Genomic DNA, 18,926 nt, shown 5'->3' with positions numbered 1-18,926 from the left:
GTGTCTGATCCAGTTAGGCACTGAGTGCGAGGCTGGTATTCATCAATATGAGTAAAACACGAGACAGACATGATTCCTCATGGGATACTTTCTATAGTGTCTTTAATCTAATATTTGGTTTTAAAACCCATTGTTACACGATTTGGTACCACAACAAACTTTTCTAATATCCAGCCCATAAACTGCCCCCTGGGATTTCGGAATTTTAATTTCATTGCCACAGCTCTACAAAGTTTCTACACAAGAAATTTTCATAGGGAAAATAGGCAGTAATGCAGACCGAAAAAGAGAGCCCCCTGGACACACTCATGGGAAGGCATTTCTTTCCACCTGCTCAGATGGCTCACTGGGTGACACTGTTACCCAACTCTCAGGGAGCAAATGGCTCCAGAGGATCAGACCTCACAGTGGAGTCATGTCATCGCCTTTGGGTCTGGTAGGATGACAAATGAAACAACACTTAAGGGTGCCTGGGTGGCTCAGTGGTTGAGCATCTGCCTTTGGCTCAGGTTATGTATCTGGGGTCCTGGGATCGAGTCCCCCATCGGGCTCCCCACAGGAAGCCTGCTTCTCCCTCTGCCTATGTCTCTGGCTCTCTCATGAATAAAATCTTAAAAAAAAAAAAAAAAAAAAAAAAAAAAAAAAAAAAAAAAAACCACTTAAGAAATGGGAGTTGGCGTGCTGACCAACTTCATTTCTTCAGTTTGCAAATACTTTAAATCTACGTATGTTTTTCCTTTGTTTGCTTGGTCCGATGCGTTCCTGAAAGTATACTCTCTTTGGAGTTAGGGGCTACAGAGGCAAGGACAGAGCGAGCTTCCCAGTATTTCCCGTAATAATAGTCTTGCTGGCTACAGTTCATTGTATATTTGCTCGGATGTGGAGTTCTACAGATAAAAATATTACACATGTTATTCCAATAATTAAAAGAAGCTATGCCCCCTGGAGATTACCTCTCACTAGTTTTAGCTCCATCTATGCCATGTGATTCAACTTTTCTTTATACTCTGAAGTGTCTAAATGGAGGCAAGGACAGAGATGGAGAATCCTTAGTAAACTGCAACAAGCAGTTTTGAAAATTTTGGGTTAACTCCTCTTTGAAAGAGTTAAGATATATATGAGGACTTTTTGGTAATTATTAGTTTAATGGCATACAGGCTGTTGGGGGGAGTCCACATCAGTGATTTTCCTTGAATGGTACAAAGTCTTTGTCAAACACTCGTATAGAATCTCAGTAAAATGCAGTGGCCTTTGGAGTACCTAAAACTACATTTTTTGTGTGTGTCCCCATGCCAGGCTGCTTCTGTCATGCTCTCCAAGAGCAATGGGAGGTACCCTAATTCGTTTTAGAACTGACACTGATAATTTGGTGATGACAGACTGTTTCCAGATGTTGTAGGGCTCTCCCGGTTTCATTTTTATCTTTGACTTAAAATCCCAACTTTATGGCTAACACCCCCATCCCAACTGACGCCTGCACAAGTTTAGGGTGGGGCACTTGTATGTTCCATTTGTGAGTCTGGTTTTCTACCGACATTCCAATTTGAGACCTGAGCTCTTAGGTAAGTGTCTTCATAGGCACGCCACCCACTGAACTCAAATTTTGTTTCCCTGCCATCTGGAAATCTTAAGTTTAAGCTTTCAACAATTTTTCAGTGCTTTTACCTGAGAAAACAATGGGCAAAAGCATCATTCATTAACATAAATCATTTAATTAGAATGTATTCAAGGCAACTTTCCACTTAGACTACCACTCGGTTTTAATTTATAAGACAAACTTTAAAACATTGTGATTAAGAGCAGCTTTCAAAATTCAGGTTTCAAGCATAACGTTATTTTATTCATTCAAGTGAATGATCATGAAATTTTTAGTATCAACTCCAACAGTTCTGCAAGAAAATCCTTGTGGATTCATCTGCAAATATTTTCCTTAGTATTTGATCTTAACCATTCTTTCCCATGACTTTCCTTAAGTATCCAGTTAAGTAACCAGAGTGTAAGTAATATCCAGTTACGTAACAGGAGCATATTAAAAAACAGAACAATAGTTACATTTTCATCCTAATTTTGAGAGGCTCTCTGAAACTGTTTATTGCACACACGTACAAATAAGCACATTTAAGATGGTGTGTACTAATTTTAATACACATTTTTCTGGAAAAGTGTGATCACAAACTAGCACTGGTGTTTTCTTCTACGTGTGGAATATTTTTTAACATAATTGTTAAATGTTCCATTAGTTTAACTGTCTTCTAACAAGACCACATAAAGAGGTAGCTGATAATTATAAAAAATTACATTAGGAAGGAAACCCAAATGTCACCTACCACCTTCACTCAATAGAAATTCCTAACTAAATATTAATACATGTATGAATGTATAGACTAACAATTTTTATTAATTTAGAAATATACTCATATGACTTTTCCAAGAAGAAAAACATTAAAACCTGCTTTACAAACTCTACCTTTTGAGAAGCTAGTTTGATGCAGAATTAATATTCTGGATCTGGAGAGGCAAGCTCAAATACCAACAGGAACTAGGGAGTTGAGGGGGAAAAATTAAAGCAAGACAGGATTAAGGAAATCAACAGTTAGTTGTGTTACCAAGGGTAGTTGGGAGTGTGTCTGAACTGGGGAGTGTTCAGTTTAAAGGGAGTATCAAAATTACTCATTTTCAGCTTGATGGCTACCACAGAGAATGCATTACTTCTAAAGTCTACAAATTGTACCTACTTCCGAATTAGAAATGGTAACTAGTTTGTACATATATCCAACTGAGGAGCTTTTCTAAAAGCCTATTTATTGATTTCCTGTTTGTAATCACTGAAGTCAAGGCAAATATTATGATCACCTTCCAGTTAAGTGATAGAGTTCCAGGTCAGATTATTTTCTTTTAAATCGTGTTAAAAGCATCATAAACTAAAAACGAAAACGTGTGTCCTTTATTCTGATGTGTATTGGTGGGAGCACAAGCAGCATTTTCAGCTGCATGTTGGCTTGAGAGTATGAAGCACATGCACTTTTTCCAGTTGGTTTATTGCACTTCATGTACAGTCATACGTGGTTCTCCATTCACATGTGATCTGAGACCTATTCAAACTTTTCTCTCTAAATACAATTTCCACAAGTTCTAAATGTCTTATACACACCACTACAGTATAAACCATAAAAGATATATTTGGTAATCAAAACTTCTCAATAGCATTTTAAATATATAGGTTTCTTTTTTTTTTTTTCTTACCCTGGGAGCAGAGCTTTTTCCACAAGGCGATGTCTTTTACCAAGGACAGAAAAATCATAATCAATGCGCAATCAACATTGTGTTGCTTTTTGCTGCACCTACCATTCACTTCTACTATGAATTAATTCTTCCTCCTCCTCTCCCGCCCCTGGCAATTAGTGCAGCAGAAACACAGAAAGGAGAGTACTATGCTTAGGTGGACCAGTTTGATTCAGCATTGAGTACCAGGTATGCATATAATTTTAAAGTCTCTTTATAACAAAGGTATTTCAAATTAACTTATGAAGGAAACCACAAAATTACATATGTACCATATGAATATTTCTAAAAATATTGCCTGTAAAATTTAACAACTTTCAGTTTTAAATAAAGGCATTAGGGAAATTTGTAACATTAAAAACTGCCTTCGGTACTTCTTAGAAAGTTTGTGAGTCGAAAAGTTTTCCGAGTTATTTTTGCTATTAAATAACATCATAATACAGCATTACACTTCGTTCTACTGAAATCACTTGCTAGAAATCCTGTAATAGCTAGTTGTTATCAAGAAATAAAGACCTTTTATCTCAAACAAGCAAACAAAAAAAAAATACTGGAAAAACCCTGAACTGTCATATAGGATATGAAAGTGTTAGACGTCACTGGTAAAGAAGATTCTTGATTTGGTAATGACCAATTTCATTTAAACCTATTGTCTGCTCTAAGTGCACTAGAAAATTTAGATCCTTTGTATCTAGCATTTTTTTTTTTTTTAAGAAAACCGTAACCACCTACTTTGTGTATAAACGTGCACATCTTGCTTTTGTGAACAGGGTGCTTCACCTGCTCCTCTGAGTGGACTCTCCTCTGTGTGGAGCTACTGCACTAGGGCGTGTGTATCTACTTTCATGCTACATTCTTCCTGACATTTTCCCTAAGAAAAACATGCTTAACTATTAAGTACGTTAATTTTACCAACTTCTCGACTGAAAGCTTAACTTTCAATTGTCTTGTCAAACGACAGTATAAAACAATAAACGGACTAGCATTTTATCATTATAAGATTTTGGTAGTTTCATTTTTAATACCATTACAGCTTGCATAAAAATGGGATTTGTACTACTCTTTTCACCTTTTTAAAAGTCTTTTACAACTTTTCCAACATAAAAGGTGACAATATGACATACTTATACATGAAGTACCATTAGCTGAAAATGAGATGAGACTGCATTCATAAGGCTTCAGAGAATGTGTAGTGAGTTGCATAAAAATTCATCAATTTAAGTGCCACGGTACCATGATGACTTATAGATTAGCAGCCTGACAGACATCCTCAAATTCTTACAAAATAATATATGAACTGTATAGCAATGAGAACATTTGAGATAGTAGCATATTAAAGCTCTACCTAACAGTAATACACAACCCCCCCATCCGAGAAACAACTATATGTTTGATCCAAACGACTAATCTCTATAATGATTAAATCACCCGTTATCACTATTTTATGTAATTCATTTATGTAGATATACTATGGAAATATATAAATATGGGAGTATTTTGACACTCTGGTTAATAACATTATCAGTATAGTTATGTCTTTTATAACATGTAACTCGTTTCAGCCCCAAGTTTTAGAACTTTAAAATAAATAAAAAGTGTAATTTACAAAAATAAGCCATTATTTACAAACATAAAAATTCATCCTGAGAACTTATTAACCAGGAGAACTGTTTCACAGAAAAGGAAATTACCAATATCTGTGAAATAAAAAATGTACCTCAAGAATTAAATAATTCATATGTGGAGGTCAATTTACCTAAGTTGCAGCCAAGAAAAGACTAAGGTATTTAATAAATCTAAAATCGACTTGTATGCAAGAAATGCTATGACTTCTCAAATGCCATTGTCATTTTCCTTTAAACTTCTGTATTAATGGAGTATTCTGGCTGTATTTTGGAAGAGGGTGAGAGAGAAAGAACACCTCAAGAAAACTCAAGGATATGGTCTCATCTCTCACCAGGGGTTATGAGAGCAGAGAAGTGGGGTGCATGGTCATTATAAATGGCTTACTTTGGACTGTCATGAGAAACAGAGCCACTCTACCTTTGGCTTTACCTGGCTGAGCTCCCCCACTCCACCCTACCCGCCCCCAACAGGAACAGTGACTAAAACAGTTCAACATTATATAAAGGAAAAATGTCCAATTAAAACACAAATGTGAATAAAGGCAAACCCTCATCAGATTCTTTGCTTTATAATGTGACCATAAAATACTTAATAGAAATGAAAAGAAATGGTTCAACAAAGAATCAAACTGGTTTTGGGGGGTATATCATCACAACAAATCTCTTTACTCTTTATGCTGTGAGCAGACAGTGATTATTTTGGAGAAGGAAAAATAAGAAAAGTGTGAAATTAGTAACGCAAGAGGCTGAAAGGCAAGTGGCAAGACTAGAAAAGATTGCCTCAAACCAATGCTACTTTGTTCCCATCTCTACTGGCACCTACCCCGCCCCACCCAAGGTAAAAGGCCAGAATAACCAAAGCCATTTTAACAGTAGTGTGCGCAATTGTCAGCTGACAAACAACATAAAAACAAGTCACGCTATGTTATCTGTGGTCACGTTCTTCAGGGTTAGTCCAGTAACTCAAGACTTTACATTCTTTTCTCTTTATTTGTTTATTTTAATTAAACACGTAAAGGTTAATAAACAGACATAGTCCAGAGTTAGTAGGTTGGTATTATAACATTTATTAAAATAATGCTATGGGTTAATAGAAACAGCAAAGAACCAAAGAATTAAAATGCAAGCTATGTAAAATCCCAACTAAAACCCAAAAGTGTCTAATGTATTCATTCATTAGCTAACTAAAAGCCCAAGAAAGACAAGACACCCAATATAATAAAGTACTGCAAAACAATTGGCAATTTTCAGTTATCAAAATTGTGGATTCTGCATTTTGTATCCTTTTCTCAATCAAGAAAAAAATTCTTTTTGAATGTTATATAACATACATATAAAACAAGATAGAAAAATACATTATAAACTTGTAACAATGGCTGTAAATACATTATCTTACATGTTTCTCATAGGCAATAGGTTGGTTATGATACATACATAGCATGAAACTACTAAGATAATAAAGAATTGACAAAAATACATGTCAGCTGTACGGTAACATACAAGCGACACTCCCATCTACCCACACTAAAAAATTACATAATACTGTCAGAAAAGAAGTCTTAAAAACTACATATTTTAATAAGAAATAAATTCAATAAAGAATGATAATACTGAGAACCAAGGCATTCAGAGATTTCAAAAGTCATGCTTTTTTTCAGTTGATCCAAAATTTTATCAACTAAGTTTTCAAAAGTTTGTTCAGAGCCAACATTACTCATAAATGTCACACGTTTATTTCATACATTTACTTTCTTCCCCATAAAAGACCTTTGATAAACATCTAAAATGTCCAGGTATAACATAGTTGAGATGAAACTGGATCAAATACTGGTACTGTTGTTAAACTATTATCACCTCAAGTGTTCGAGTGTCGCAAATTTATTCAACCAACCAAACAAAATAAAAATCAAAATGGCACAGCATATATTGTAAATAAATCAAAACAACTGTATGTGTAACAGAAAGACAAAGCAGTGGCACATTAAACCAACGCTAGCTGAATACAAAACAATGAATGTCTATTGCATAGTAAATAAACTGAAAACGGTTTCCAAGTGAGACAAGATGATGGAGGAGGTCACCACGAAGGTGCTTACTGAGCTTACTGCTGACCTTTGACTGTGAAGCTGTGAAGGTATGCAAGAGGGAATGAGTTGATAAGCTGGGGATCCACTGCCACTTGATATTTGCCACATCCGGTACTGAGCAGTTAAGGATTATTTACTTAAGTGTTTAGATATAGTTGGCTCTGTGCACAAATCACTTCAACTGCCAAACTAAATGAATTTCATGAGAAATTGGAAACTTAAACTCATATGTAGTTGAGCATTTATATGCACAATTATTGCCAGTTCTCATTTTCTTAAAGTTAAAAAAAAAAGTGTGGGGTTTGGGGTTGGGGAGGGGGAGACTTAGGTTACTAAAACCACCAAAGAAATGGACTACCCAAGTGATTTGGTATGGCAGAAAGCAGTCTGATTAAATCTGGGCCATTAAAAAATACTGTTATCCAGAATGAAAATCACAAAGATTCATTTTTGTGAAAAAGCTTGCTAAGAATACTATTATTTCCAATTTAATAAGAAAAAATGCAACACACTCCTCTTTCTCTGAATAAAATAAAGTTCTACTTTTGTCTGTAAACTGATGTTCAGATCACACATAATTTTTTATCTCAGAACCTTGTGGGCTAACATTAAATATCACAATAACCAAAAGCACTCGATTATGATTTTAAAAGAATGATGTTTTAAAACTTGTCAGACATTAGAAAAGTTATCAAATTTTTTTCACAGTATCAGATTTGGCAAATTTGTATCAAGGTAACGTGGCAAAAATCATATAATTCAAACCATCAACTCATTTGTCTCCCCTCAAATCTTTCACATACTGGGCGGGCGACTGAGTAACATGCATTAACTTGTATTCTGAGGGAGGAGCTGATCTTACAAGACACTTGACTAAATGACCATGAAGGAAAATAAGGCACTTTCTTTTCTTTAGACTTATTCCAATACTTAAAAAATAAAAAAGAAAGACAAAAAGGCTCTTTTGGTCTTTTGTTTCTTGACAACCACCAGAAAAAATCATTTAATGAAATAAAGGGTTTCTTTGTTCTTTTTCTTTTTTTTTTTATAACACTTGAAAGTATAAAATGCTACATTTCCAAAAATATATATATTTTTTCTGCACCAGCACCCTTGTATAGTAAAAGTATCTACTTTTTGTTCATTTGTTTCAATGCACTAACACTTTATCTACAATTTCATTACATGTATACAGCAAATAGGCAAGCATGGCTTTTACATCCTTAATGATTTTTTTTTCTATACAGGGAGGTTTAAAAAAAATATTTGAACAGTTTGCCCAGTAATGTGACACATAATGCATGTACCTTGTTCTCATATATTTTTTAAAGGAGGTTGTAAAATAAAGGTTCAGTAATTTTAACTCAGATATTTATCTTTTTAAAAATAGTGTTGCAGTTTTGTTCTTTGCATTACTTCTCAAAATTCCTTGTTTTATCTCTCATGGCACACTTCTAATACTTCAAATTTTGGCAGGCAATATAAAAAAGGCTGCAACTTCTGCCCTTTGAGGGCACTGTAGTGACTAAAGAGCGTATCAAATTTTGAATACTTTTTGAAATCACTTCACCAATGACATCCCTGACCAAAGGTTCATGCATGATGCATCATCACACAGTACATTCAGAGAGCTGTGACTCGCTATGAGAAGAAGGTTCCTAGAAGTCTCTCACAGTAACTGCCTCTGTCACTGAGTAGTTAAGGGCCATCTGTCTCCCCTTCTGAAGTGAGGCCTTCTTACCGTTCGCTTAGGGTAGGACATGAAAAGATGATCAGTGCTGTGGGATGAATTGGGCCTTATTGCTTTACTACTATTCAGTGCAGGTTCTAGAATCACTTTCACCCAAACAGAAAGAAAAACCAAAAGCTGAGTTGGAGGACAACAATTTCTTTGTCTTTTGTTTGGTTAGATGGTAAGACGAACGGACAAGTGCCTCAGCTCGCTGCACTGACGACAGGCAAGCAAAGGCGATTACCAGTTAACTGATCAGCAGGCAGGCATGGTCAGGTCATCATTGGGTGAAGAGTTCAGAGGTCAGAAGGTCATAGGTTAGTTGCCGGTGGCGGCTGGGTGGTTAGAAACAAAAAACAAAACAAAAAAAAAAAAAAAAAAAAAAAAAAGAAAAGAAAAGATAGAGAAGAGATTAGTTTCAGCTAGTGACGGCTTAATGACAACATGAAAAACTAATCACAACTAATAAAAAAAAAAGCATGTTTAATTCTGACAAACTGATTGACACCATCTACAGAATACAATAAAAATCATGACAGTTTCATATCATGATTTGAACAAATGAAGAAGAGCCCACTCCCACAAAAAAAAACAAAAAACAAAAAACAAAAAAAAACTGGTTAACAAGAAAAAATAGAAATAAAATACAACTAACAACTAATAGTTAGTAGCAGTCAATGAAGGAAATTGGAGAACAACAACAATGAATAGGTTTGATATACAGAATTCTGGAACAGTCAGTGCAGTTATCAGTGTCTGACTGCTATTAAGCATTAGTATTCTCTCAGATGCAAGCATTAAAGCAACTATTAATGATGGATGTGATTATTAATAACTGATGATTAACAGAAATGAATCTAAAGAAATTTAAATTTCTGTGAACAATTTGGTTCAACATAAACTCTGGGCCAAACAAGGTTTCTTTTGTTCAATAAATGTTTATTGCTTTTTCAATTATTCTATTTACAAACAACATGGAATTTCTTGGCTTTATGATACAAAGCAATACTAAACTGTAGTCTAGCAGTGTAGGCAACATCATGGGAACCAGAAAAAGGCCAGGCCTTCTGCGCTAGCCAACACTTTCCAGTTGAAAATACTATTTTACACATATAGAACACTTATAAAATGCACTTGCATGTAAACACTGTAAAATCCTGCCATTTAAAATTCTATACTCAAAAAGCTCTAAGTACATCAAAAAATAGAAGAAATTTCTAATTGATACCAATAAGGCATTTTAAAACTACAAACAGCTTTCTTTATTCAATTTCAAAGCTAATACTCTGCAAATACAATAAAATCTGACATTTCATATACATTCCTGCTTTATATTTTATATTTTAAAAGAAGCCACCTGTAAATACTATTTTCTTTTGCAAAACAACAAACAGAACAAAAAAAAATTAAAAAATTACAGTAAAACATAAAGTAGTTCTCAAGTGGAAAGTTATCGTCCCCAGTGTCCTTGAGTTGTTCCTTCCTTATAATCAACCTCTGTCACATTCTGCTTCACCAAACTTGGTCCACTTAACAGTAGTATGATTTTTAAGACTCATTCAACAGCTTAATTATTTCTGCTATATTCTGAGGTTTGATAGAATTTTCTGTACTGTTGGCATTGTGACTAAGGCAGAGGAGATGTGAATGAAAACTATTCAGTGCAAAGGTAGATTCCATGCCACTTCATAAATCATAACCCAGTAGGTATAATGTTCACAGAGTTATTTTAAATGAACTATATAATGGACTGGTTTACTTTCATATAACAAAAATGCTTTCTAGAGTCTATCATTTAGGATAGTTTATAAATACTACAAAAATACTGTATCTTCAATGTGACCAAATCCTCCCTGAATTTTTAAAAAATAAGTGGAATTTTATTTAAAATAAAAACTGCTATTCCAAAATTAAAGAAGAAAATAAATATTTAACACGATGTAGTCATACCACTTCACAGGAAGTACTCCCGAAATACAGAATCTTAAAGCATTTTTGATATTACTTAAATTTTTGATTAAAATTGTATTAAGTTTCTTATACAAATTAGGTAAATGATGGTTTTTATAAAATCAGTACTCAGAAAAATTCTGATTATGCTTTTTTTGTGTGTGGAATATATAAACAATGCAAACTACCACTTATATATATATACCAGTACACCTAGAACACATCCTCTGCCAAGTCCTGGCCTCCTACAGTACACACAGGTGTGTCAACCGTGCAAAATCACTTAATAGTTCATCACAACTAAAAAGTCAGTTGGTCTTTTACAGGCTTCAAATTCAGTTTTGAAATAGATGTAGAAGTGGGTTTATTTTTAGTAAAGAACTAGATATATTTGTCAACCATGCAGTACTCTAAATACTTATAAAAGATTACATGGTTATATGTCCAAGGGCTGAGTTTCCTTGCATTAAATGGATGCTTATATTATTCTTCCCTTCAAAAATAAAAAAAAAAAAACCTCAAAACTAGAGAAAACAGTAGTATCATAAAATAATTTAAATGAAGGACTTCAGACATCTCCCTTAGACCCAATGAGTGCATACAGTGATAGTAACAGCAGTATACAAGTATTCTGTTCTTTAAAGAAAATAAAAAAGGTAGCATTTCGGTTTGCTGACATTGCATTTTGAATAAAAGTGACAAGACTACTCAAAAACACATATAACTACAAAAGAGCCATGCATGGAATGTGTTGTTATTTCCAAACACCATAAAATCTCTCTAATATTTTCAACTATCTCAAGGCACTGCAGCATTGAGTAGCCAATTATTATTGCTTTAAAACAAAATTATGAAAAATCTCCTAAAAGGGGCAGGAAGGGAAAGGTTAATAGAAGAAAATCTACTTTAAAATACTCTTTCAAACTATTTCAGACATTAACAATGTAAAAAAAAAAAAAAGCTTCAAATTATTCATGGAATTATCTGATTTCCTTAAATCTAAAGTGACTTAAAAAAATCACCTCCTTCACTAGGAGACATGTTCTGCAAGAAGGTGATGCATACACTTGTATAGGACACACCTACAAGGTGCATTATTGTCACAGATCATCACTGAGCTTGGGGCCTATTATTTTGTGCACTGAATAATCACAAGTAACATATGCATTAGTTACATGTCTTCGATTCAAGGCTCTTTAATTATGTATGATGCTAAATAAATATCATCACCGTCTTTGGAAAGTATTTTATTCTGATGTGGACAACAGCTGTGTCCAGTATTTATTTACCATCAGTGTTCAGGAGAACCATGAGAAGCAGGTAGGTCGTTCATAAGTTCATAGAAGATGGAGGACAGGAGTGTAAATTCCATCACTTTTCCCACTAATTATTAGAGACTTCAATCAATTTAATTATTAAGTAATAAATGTGCCGTAATAAAAGCTTGATAAAAATCTTTTTCTACCTTGCTTTGGATTCTTACCCTGTGATGACAAACTTAGAAAGCAATTCAATGTCAATAAACCGAAAATATCACTCCTCAAAAACATAAATAATTTATAAAAGGGTCCAAGGGCATATATAGGACACAAATCACAAATGTTGAAAAGGAGAAAAATGAAGACTTATTTTCCAGTCACAGGTTAGTCAAAGAGGAAATATTCAAAGCTGGATTCATGTCTCCACAGAACATTAAGAGATAGTTTACCTTCAGATAATGTATTTTAGCAGCAAATGACAAAAATCAAAGGATCCATTTTGGCAAGAGAATGTAAGAATAAAAGGGAATTGATTTTCTCATTTATATTTTAAAAAAATCCAACTGCATCAAGTTATCTTCACAGTCCTTACTTTGTTGATTTCAGCTAAGTACTTGACATGTATAACCTCATGTTTACACAGTGGCTCAAATATCTTATTAAAAAGGAAAATGGAAACTAAATCTTCAGTTTTCTCCACAAGGACACAGGAGGCATATATTCCTTTACTTCTCTCATTAAAGCACCATCCGCTTAGTTCATTTTGCAAAACCAACCCAATTTTTCAGAACAATTAAAAGGTAAATTTTAGCAAAAATTATGACTGAAAAATAATTAAGGCAATATCACAATTTACTAGCTCCCCAAATGGACTAATTTATGTTTTAGTAGGAATAAATCACAGTACATACTAATATAGGATTTAATAAGTTAAAATATGAAGGGAGCAAAACAAAAACAAAAACAAAAACAGGCAGGAGGAGGGGGAGAAAAGAAAAGAAAAGGAAAAAGATAGATAAGGAAAGAAAAGAAAAATCCCAACCCTTAAATCTGTCAATTATGACAAATTTAGAAAAAGAAAAGAAATGGTGTGCAGGTAAGCAGTTATATTTTTCCATCAGGTGTGGTGTTGCAAATTTTATGGACACCAAACGCATTTCTTATAAACAAGAACTGCAGAACTAAACTAACCTCGGTCTGCGGTCACAATCCTTTGGTAAGGATGGACACGCATATCGTGCCTTCGAACTTTAGTAGCCACCGCACCTAGTTAAATTGCAATTACCAAGACAAAGTTAGAAACATTCACAAGGGAAAAGAAAACAAACATTAACAGCAGGTTTATCAAAATGGATTTCAAATGTTCATTTACTACAAAAGTTTCATTTTAAGAAACACGTTAAGGCACAGTAGTTTTAAAATTAACCATAGTATGTTGTGTATATATGCGTCTATTAATATTGCATTCATTTCAAACATCTTGGCCTTAACCTATTTTATCCATTCATTCACAATCCCAAGTTACAGTATTTCATGAATTCTATTAGATCCAAACATATTTAAGCTTTACTAGTCACATATTCACTGAAGTGCCTTTCTTGCAGCAGGACCACTTAAATAATGCCATGTTTAATACTGACAATTATTTGCTAACCTTAAGACCACTTCCAGAGTTTATCACTTAAAAAGGTTTAAAAGCAATTCTTAAAGCCTACAGATTGTGGTTTTAAACTTTGAGTCAATAAGTATGAACTGCAATGAATTAGGTGATTAGTAAAGCAAACAGTATAGTACACTTAGCAGTCAGTATACTACTATACACTCCTTTATAAATTACCGTTACTTTGTAAGATTACAGACTAAACCAAATTAATAACATACTTTTACTTTCTATCAGTGTGCAAAAAGTGCAAGTAAGTCACTGACTGCTAGGCTAAGCTTTCCCCCCCACCCCACCCCCGGAGGCTGCTGAGACTAAGCATTTGTTAAATTCAGATCTGATGAGGGTTCAGTTAAGACCGTTCTTGAATTCTTAGCCTTTCGTTGGGAAAGCCATACCTAAAGATAAAAGGAAGGGAATTAAAAATTAGTCATCAATGAAGATTTGATGCTAATACCAATCTCCTCACTACCACCAACACACATGTCTGCATCTGTTTTGAAGGGCACTGCTTATTTTAAAATAATATGATGTGAGACTTGATATATATCATGCATGTTATCTGTGTGCAAATTTATTATAACTTAGGAATTTGAAATAATTTTTTTCAGTTCTCTAAGTGCTCAATGTCACGTTTTACTGCTTAGGTGGCAAAGCGAGAAACAGGATTGATAATGGATTTTGATCATTTAGTACTATTATTCATTTTATGAATGCCAATTAGGTATCTGTATATATTTTGCTTTTAATTTGTCAGTCTAATAATTATTACAAATAAAAATTTCCCAACACAACAAAAAACACATTGCTTAAAATGAGAAACTGCAGTGCCTCTTGCTGTTTCTAAGCAGTAAACTGGTCCATCACCCCTTTTTTCATTTTAGATAAACTAATCTTATACAAGTAGAATTCCACGAGGCAAAATCAGCGAGATCTTGCATTGAGAGTGCTGGAACAGCAGCTGGTGGCTAAGAGTGCCAGCCCTGCAGGAAGCAACCAACTCCTCGAACAGACGCTGTGCGTGCAGCAGAGAGGAGCTCTGGGGAAAGGAGCAGGCATGGGGCCACAAGACAGAGCGTTAACAGAAAGGAAGACGTAAACAGGTTACAGGTTACAGGTTATTTTAAAAATGCTTCAAGAAATGTGCAACAGAAACAAGCTTCTCATAAACAATTCTATAAATTCTGACTTATGATACTTTATACAATGATTTAGAGATAAAACGGAAAACATGTACAATAAAATGTATTTGCTCATGAAACAAAAGGCACCTGAGTGCATGCACACACACAGATAACATACAGAGCATTGTGGCTTTCTTTAATTGAACAATGAATTTTCAAGTTTAAATCTTAGTGTCCGGGTTCATTAAAGACTTTCAAATTTTTATAGATCAGTATTAATGCTGGAAAAAAAAAACCTTAAAAGATCAAAGTCCTAAGAGTCAACAGCATGCATGCAGCACCAAGGTCATATACAATTCAAGGAAAAAAAGTATTCATATTCTGTCTGGTAAAACAAAGGGGCAGCACGGAAACAGTTTGTCCCACATTGACTGGTCGTGTTATAACAGCTGCTGTATTCTAGTCCTTCATCCAGCAAGTCAATGGGCTGAAATATCAGGCATGACTGGCATTTCAATCCACTCTATAAAAAAAAGGCATCAGTAATGTCTTTTTCAAGCACACCACTTTTTGTTCATGTAAAACCAAGCGTTCATACTATGATCTTAATTTTTGCCTCAAAGGTGATTCTAAAACAGTGACTTGGTATTTACTTATCAATTCCATACTGTACTACTGAAATTAGGAATTTCTTTTATGTTTGACATTAACTAATAACTTCAAGAGAGAAAAACTGAGAAGCTGAAGAATCCAACTAATTTACCTGGTCTCTTTCATATTTACGTGATCACAAATATTAGAAAACACACAGACAATAACAGCAGTTATAAAAAAGATCTCAAAATATTTCCACACAGAAATTTAAAATTTAGATGACAACCAACTAATTCCCTGAGACGAAAGGAATCTAACTGTGGGCAGTGGAGCAAATGGAGGGGATAGGCCAAACTCAGAACGACCTCAGTGATGTCAAAAGTGAAAAGTACTTTCCGTTTAAGTGTTCATAGCTGATTTACTCAAAGTGAATCTGAGTTACCAAAGAGAATCTGAGCACACCTAAGGTGCAATTCTTTAAAAAGGGAGCCATTAAGAGAGGCTGAAATAAAACAAACTTTAGGCTTCTGTCTTCCTAATGGAAACTTGTCTTGCCTCTCCAAAACGGATATAATCATTTCAAAGTCTGAAGCACAGAAGTCATGAAGAAATAAACTGCCAGCCACACAGGGAGAACAACTTACCTAATACACCACTAGGTTCAATAGGATACTCAAGGATGGATGTCGCTGGTGCCAACGTGTAGGGGTACTCATAGGGTGTGTAGATCAAACCAGCTTCGGGCCCCGGAGGAACTATTGCAGCAGTCGGGTGAGGAGTTCCGTTTGGCATGACAGCGGTCTGTATTTGTCTGATCAAAGGCATTATGGTAGGGCCAGCTGGCGTAGGAGTACGCAGGGCAGCTGGTGGGAGAACAGGCGCAGGCCCAGTGATAATCCTTGGAGCAGCCTGGGCTGTTGCTGCAAGAGAAAAGGCAAGGGCTGCTACAGTAAGCAAAGAAATGTAGGAGAAGTGTAGAGACAGCAGTATAAAATATGGAAAATGAGAGGGAAGTAGGAAAAAGAAAGGAGAAGCAGGAAAGAAGAAAAATAAAAGGAAATCATTAGTACATGCGCTGATCACACAAAATGCCAAAGCACACTGATCAAATGCAAACAGCTTCCCCTTTCCCAGTGTGATTAAGAATAAATGTGCAAAAATTAACAAGCCACTGTAAAAAAAAAAAAAAAAAGAATGAGACCATTAAAATAGGTTATATTTAGTTCATGTATTTGATATATCTGTGTTTTTAAGATCTCCTGAGACTAAAGGTACATGCAAAAGCACATGGAAATACTCGCATTAAAAGAAGTTAAAAAATTTTGGAATTGGGAGTCCATAGAAATACAGCTTTGGTATATTTCTAAAGAAAAACTTAAGTTTCAAATGAAAAAAAAGAATAATTTTTACTGTATTAAGTTAGCCAACGACTAGTTTTATTTATATAAACTTCTTGCATCTGTATGAACTTCATACAAAAAACAATATAAAAAATGTCCCATTCCTAAGCATAAGACTATTAATGATATACTCATTCTCATGAATAAATTAAAGCCAAATATTTGTAAAGTAACCACTTCTGAATCTAGTAAATTGCCTCTATTTTGGACACCTATTCTATTTCTTGGGACGCCTGGGTGGCTTAGCGGTTAAGCGTCTGCCTTCGGCTCAGGGCATGATCCTGGAGGCCCGGGATGGAGTCCCACATTGCGCTCCCTGCATGGAGCCTGCTTCTCCCTCTGCCTATGTCTCTGCCTCTCTCTCTCTCTGTGTCTCTCATGAATAAATAAATAAAATCTTAAAAAAAAAATTCTAGTTCTTAAAAAAACAAAACAAAACAAAAAACTAGTAATTTAAATAATTACGTTCATTAAAAGAACTGTAAACCTTCAACTGCCTCAAAAAATAAAAAAAGCAATCCTCTTCAAGTTTAGGAAGCGTCCACAGATATATCTAAAGGAAAAATGGGATTAAAACAGTATCATCTACTGCTCTCTGTGAATTCAGCTCATATACAAAATCAACAGAGAAAAATACCGGAGGGGAACATTAGCAAGCATGGTGAGAGGACAGAATTCGACAAAAGGGTCACTGCTTTCATATACATTCCAAATCAGCTTTTAAAAAAAAAAGTCTAAAAATTATTTTCTCTTTTGCATAAATATAACAATAAGCTCGAAGCCTTAAATCTGTAGTTAAAAGAATAGGAAATTTCCCGAAACTTTTAAATTTAGAAGTTGAAATATCATTGAAATAATAAAAGTTTATAAACTCCAAACTTAGACATGCTGGCATCAAATAAAGGAGACTGTCCCCAATTCATGAAAGCAGTAAAAATGGGACTGTGAGTCCCTTATTAAGTGATAATTATTTCGACTCTTCACATAGTGTGAAGCTCGTGTGCTGCACTGCCAACAGGAGAAAAGGTTTGTGGACAAAATAATTGATTCAGCTGTAACCATGGACCTCAGTCTCATTCTTACGTGATTTAATGTTGGCATCTCTGTAGGTGCCATTCAGAATTGCAAGCTCCATCAGCTGCATCTTCTTCAGGCTGTCTTCTCCCTCTGCCTATACATGGAAAACACAAGAGTAGTAGTAAGCACTTAAGATGGTCTGTACACATCACAGCCATATGTACTCACCAGCCTTAAAATAGGGATTATGGGACTATAGCCACCTGCTTCAATTGTGGGGGGAGGAGGAAGGAAAGATTAGGGAACCAAAAGGTGCTGACGTACTGATACAAAGGATACTCTCTCAACATGTAGCCACTAGCTACATTTCTGTTTGGAAATTTTTTATGTAAACTACACTGATTTATTAAAGTTCCCCCAAAAGCTGTGCTAAATGGAATAAATATTAGTTAAGATTAAATATAGTACATTTATTCTCTTTAGGATCTATCATTTTGTAGAAGATTCAAAAACTCAATGTGATCATTAAAGGGGGGGGGGGGGGAACAACCCACAAAAAACCAAGCAACCTCCCTCACTCTGCCACCAAACTGGTATTTTAAACATATAACATGATGGTGGTATTCATATGTGAGAATTCTGTTTAATTTTCCAAAATGGAAAATTTAATAAAATTATAATCATAAGAATTTCTAAAATTTGAATATTTATTCTGCTCTTTTATGCCAACATTCCTCCCTTCCTCAGTTAGTAAATACTACCATTCTAAAGCAAATCTACCTTTAGGGCCAAGTTAGAATGGTAGAATGGTAGTATTACCACTGTCCAAGCCACAAGGCATTCAAAAGTGAAAGCTCTTAATAACTATGCAACGGTGACAGGCTTAAAAAACCTGGATTGTCTCTGACCATTCCATTTACCTTGGATTTGCTCTACCCTTTCCATTTACTGTTGTCACATCACTCTTCTTCTAGTCATTATTGGTGTATTACCAAAACTACTACAATATTATGTTAATAGTATCTGTTCTCCAATCTGTACAATGACAAGATTAATTGTATAAAACATAACTTTTTTTCTTAATGTTCCTTCAGATTTTCATGTCTTAAAACCCTTCACAGTTTCTTACTATCTAAAAATATAAACCATTTAAGCTATCTGTGAATCTGGGCCCAAATTATCTTCTCAAGTTAAAG

The 18,926-nt window shown here is 34.7% G+C and overlaps 1 protein-coding gene across 14 annotated transcripts in view; it reads right to left on the bottom strand.

Moving 5' to 3' along the window:
- Positions 1-3,019: 3,019 nt before the first annotated feature.
- The window catches only part of QKI (QKI, KH domain containing RNA binding), a 163,200-nt gene continuing 147,293 nt past the window's right edge, over positions 3,020-18,926 (bottom strand). For 4 of the 14 annotated variants that reach the window (XM_035704662.2, XM_025422700.3, XM_035704665.2 and 1 more), the window contains 4 exons: positions 17,797-17,884; positions 15,958-16,257; positions 13,127-13,201; positions 3,020-9,061 (listed from right to left, as the gene is read on the bottom strand). In XM_035704662.2, coding sequence (XP_035560555.1) covers positions 9,045-9,061; positions 13,127-13,201; positions 15,958-16,257; positions 17,797-17,884 — 480 coding nt within the window. In that variant the 3' untranslated portion in view covers positions 3,020-9,044. Of the gene's footprint in view, positions 9,062-9,644; positions 15,243-15,430; positions 15,437-15,957; positions 16,258-17,796; positions 17,885-18,926 lie in introns of those variants that run through there. The other 10 variants (XM_049114268.1, XM_025422702.3, XM_035704667.2 and 7 more) reach the window with 8 other exon arrangements.

This window comes from Canis lupus, chromosome 1, assembly GCF_003254725.2.
Source record: "Canis lupus dingo isolate Sandy chromosome 1, ASM325472v2, whole genome shotgun sequence".
In the NCBI taxonomy this organism is placed as follows: Eukaryota; Metazoa; Chordata; class Mammalia; order Carnivora; family Canidae; genus Canis; species Canis lupus.
This window is presented reverse-complemented; position numbering and strand designations above follow the sequence as displayed.